The sequence below is a fragment of the Leguminivora glycinivorella genome, chromosome 6 (assembly GCF_023078275.1).
Source record: "Leguminivora glycinivorella isolate SPB_JAAS2020 chromosome 6, LegGlyc_1.1, whole genome shotgun sequence".
In the NCBI taxonomy this organism is placed as follows: domain Eukaryota; kingdom Metazoa; phylum Arthropoda; class Insecta; order Lepidoptera; family Tortricidae; genus Leguminivora; species Leguminivora glycinivorella.
In genome coordinates, this window is record NC_062976.1 from 7,557,750 (window position 1) to 7,562,188 (window position 4,439).

Sequence of the window (4,439 nt, forward strand, 5' to 3'; positions counted from 1 at the left end):
GAGGCAGACGGAAATTGTCATTTTACTAGGTACATAATCAACTTCACAATTCCTTACGCTTCTTAAGCGAATCGTAGCTCTCTCTATCGCTCTTCTGTAGTGGCGCGACAGAGACAGACTGCGTTTCTATCGCCACGTCGTCGCGCCAACGGTTGCCACTTCGACTAGGCTGGCTGGCGATCTATTGTTACCCTTACCTGACGGTTATACCTCTTATTCTATGATTCCTTAGGTCTAAAGTGGTTTGTGTATTTGGGTTATCCTATAGGTGTTGATTTACATCTTAATACGTGAAATGTGTTTGAATAAATTGGTGTAAGATAAAGTAAAGATTTACATTTGATAGGATTCGGTTTAAGGTTGTTTACTGTGTGGTTTAGAGTACAGGTTCAAAGGCTTTAAATATTGAAGGTTGAATAATGTTTGTGCGCTTAGAATACTTTAACAAGTTTAGGAATATATATTAAAATCTATTTGCATTTTTAGAATACGAATCCTTTCTGAAATACGAATAGTAAATATAAAATTTCTTAAATTTTAGTTAGATTACTTCAAAGCTCGTTCCAAGGATGTTCACTTTCCTACAAAGTTTATAGAAACAGTATTTATCAACTTGAATGAAACCAAATACATGCTGCTCTTTACATTTTGATACAAAATCTATTGAAAATCCATTACTCGTTCCTAGGTACACTTCGAAGTCGTTTAAGTACAATGTCCTCTTCTTAATTTAACGGATGAAAATCACATTTGTGTTTCTACCGAACCATATACCTAGTGTTTATCTATTAAATGAAGATAAAGGAATGAATATGAGTACCTAGGTATTTACTTGACTACCCAAGTTTTTTTCTTCAAAGTTTTACTGTATAAAATATCAAATTAGTATGTACCTCTTTCCCATACATTCCGTTGCATTATTTGCACACCGCATATGTATGAACACTGATTTCTCCGTTTACAATTACCATTTTAAGAATGGACCCGCCTAGCCAAGATAACCGTCCTATCGGCGTCACCTTCCTTCATTGTCAAAGTGCAGTCAGACCAACACTGACATGATGTGATTGTAAATTAGGAACAGTCCTTAGTTAATAATGTGATTTGTAGATATAATCATGATTAGTTATAGTGTGGTTACGGTTTTATTGTTTTCGGTTACGGTTATGGCGACTAGAGTTGTTGAAGGGTGAGTTATTATTATTATTGGGTATTGTGGGCCTTTCTGCGTTACGTCGACCAGAAGCGATCTATGACGGTCCTTTGTGGTTAAACATCCTTACTTATGCCCGTTGAATCCAGGAAGTTCCAGATTCTTTGAACTGTAAGGTCTTGTACCTCATAGGGTGAGTTACTGATTATATAAGTGATTCATTGTTCGCGTCTGATTAGTAAATTTGTACCAATTTTTTTTTTTACACTTGTATGTTCTTAACAAAATGTCATTAAAAGCAAGGATTTTATAAGTAAAACATACAATGTCACAATTAAATGAACTCTCATCTCGTGTATTCACATTTGTGTTTGTTATTTCAGATCTCAACCAGTGCTACAAAGGACAATAGAGGCGTTGTTCAAAGACAGATCTCAAGTGACACATCCAGGGACATGCAAGTTAATCCGATCCTCGCCTCGGCAAACGAAAATGTGCAGCAGAGAAGCTAGTCTGACTAACATTCTGGCAAAGGCAAAAGAGCAAGCCATACAAGCATGTGAAGAAGCTTTCTTCTACGATCGATGGAACTGTTCTCTAATATTTAATAGGAAAGAAAAAAAGAGCATATTCAACAAAATTTATAGAGAGACTGCTTTCATACATGCCCTCACTGCAGCTTCTATAACTCATGCAGTTGCCAGAGGTTGCGCTTCTGGGGACCTTACAAGGTGTTCCTGTCAAGGAAATTTTCGAAAGAATCTATCGGAATGGAAAAGAAACGGTTGCGGTGACGATTTCAAGTACGGAAAACGGATTACAAGGAACTTTCTAGATTTCAAACACGCGGGCAACGATCAAATCGCCGAGATTCTCAAACAGGATGTCATAATAGGTATCAACTCCATCGGTGAGCAAATGAAAGAAGTCTGCAAATGTCATGGTTTTTCCGGGTCGTGTACTACCAAAACCTGCTGGAAGAGACTTGGGCCTTTTAACTCTGCTATGGGTGTTCTAAAGAAGCACTATCACCACGCCGTAAAGAAGAAGCTTCTTAACTATACAACAAAGAGAGCAATAGCGCCTAAAATAAAACGTAAAATGTATATTGATAAGAATAATTTAGTATATCTTCATAAGACGCCTAATTTATGTGTGAGCACGCGAGGCAGGGTGTGTCGGGACCGAGACAATTGTGCGACGTTGTGTTGCGCGAGGGGGTACTTTACTAGCAAGAAGCCTGTGAGCTCGCGGTGCAGGTGTAAGATGGTGAACTGCTGCATCGTCAAGTGCGACACTTGTGTTAAGGATGTGGATGTGTATACGTGTAAATAAAGTGCATTTACGAACCACGCACGTATGAACTCGGGAACACAAGTTGCGCTAGACTGTCTGATACTTTTTTCTTATGCCACGTCGGTGGCAAACAGGTATACGGTCCGCCTGATGAAAAGCGGTCACCGTAACCTATGGACGCCTGCAACTCAAGGGGTGTCACATGCGCGTTGCCGATCCATTAGAAACTTGTACACTCCTTTTTTAAGAACCCCATACTGTAGTGAAAAATTGCATTTAATCGAAAGTTGGCAATACTCCACCAGTAATAATTGAATGTATACGAGAATATAGTATAATTAACAGTCTTTTTGCTATTTTAGTTTTAATGTAAACTAACTTTTCATTAAATTCAATATTTGTGCATATCTTGCATAATTAATCTATGTTCTGATTTAACAAAAGCATAAATTATTCAAGTATGTTGTTGTAAATATTACTTTTCTACTGAAAATCCTATTTATAAATGTAGTACTTACGTAATATCAAAGAGGATCGAGTATTATAGAGTTATTGTCAACGTAAAATGTGTAATCACAGTGCATAGACTGCCATCTCTCGACACAAGCTTAAAACTTTTGAACCTCAGTTTCAACAATTTGGCCCATATTCTTAGCTTGGTACCTATGTGTTAAAATGTCAAATATTAATATTAGCTAGATGGCAGCGGCTAGATGGCAGCCGAGCGTCCCCCGAAGGTGTATCGCCATCTAGGTCACCGTACTTTTTTCTGTATGGTTTTGAGGTACTTTTTTTGTTAGACTATCTGTCTATACGAAGTTACATATGTCTTCGGTAATATGTATGGTATGTCACATTCATAAACTCAAGAAAAATAGTTTTCCCCTCACTAGCTCGGAAACACGTGTTTTGTCCTTTAATACCAGCGGGTAAAAACGCATTTTATCCACTAGTGGGTAAAGTAATTTGACCTTGAATAAAGTCAAATTAACTGGTTTAAAATTGACAAAAGTAGGTGAATCTAGTAATAAAGATGATTTACCACCTGTGGAACTACTGGAAGCAGTGATAAACGCATTTTTTTGCGTTGTAGTTTCCTCGCTGTAGTGAGGGGAAAAGTTTTGTGTTACACTCGGGTGCAAATGTATTTTACTTCTCGTGTGTTAAAAAACTCGCAAGTTCAGGATTCTATTCTCGAACCACTCGCTTCGCTCGTGGTTCAACTATAGAATCCTTTCACTTGCTCGTTTTTCAATTCCACACTCGTCGTTAAAATACAACTTTGCCCCCTTGTATAACAAATACATACATACATACATACCAGTGGCGGGGCGTGAAAATTTTTGTTGGTAAAGCCGGAGGGCATTTTGTCATCTGTTTTGTATGGACTTCTACAGATACTAGAGAATTTTAGGGAACCCGTTGGGAATCGAGTTGTATCGACGCTCCGCCACTGATACATACATACATACAATCACGCCTGTATCCCGTAAAGGGATACTCAAAAAGTATAACAAATAACTATTAATATTAAGATTTTCCTTTAAAAATGTATGACTATAAGATACTGATGAGGTGATGAGTAAGCCGTAGGTACATATCTTGTAAGGAAAGACTGGTTGTGATAAAGCCTGCAAGGTTCTAGGTGTGCCGGCCGATAAGCTGTGATAGTAAGTAGGTTTCAATTTCTGTAACTCGTCATTTTTATTTTATTCAAAATAAAGTACCTATACATACAGGTGATTCATGAGTCGTGAGCAGGAGTGAACAGGGTACTGGGGAGGGTCACAGTGAGCAACTTTCATAATGGGGCAACACTAAATTGTGATATTTTTTTTTCTTAACTATGACTTAATTGATAGTTAATCATCAATTAAGTCATAATTAGAACGTAATTGATAATTAGCTATCAATTAAGTCATAGTTAAGAAAAAAAATCACAATTCAGTGTTGCCCCATTATGAAAGTTGCTCAGCGTGACCCTCCCCAG

The 4,439-nt window shown here is 37.6% G+C and overlaps 1 protein-coding gene across 1 annotated transcript; it reads left to right on the forward strand.

Annotated features, from left to right (window-relative positions):
- Window positions 1-1,051: 1,051 nt before the first annotated feature.
- LOC125227512 (protein Wnt-4) lies at window positions 1,052-2,916 on the forward strand. The gene is made up of 2 exons (XM_048131845.1): window positions 1,052-1,189; window positions 1,537-2,916. Exons 1-2 carry the CDS (start codon window positions 1,119-1,121, stop codon window positions 2,486-2,488), a joined length of 1,023 nt encoding a protein of 340 aa, XP_047987802.1. The 5' UTR covers window positions 1,052-1,118; the 3' UTR covers window positions 2,489-2,916.
- The last annotated feature ends 1,523 nt before the right edge of the window (window positions 2,917-4,439 follow it).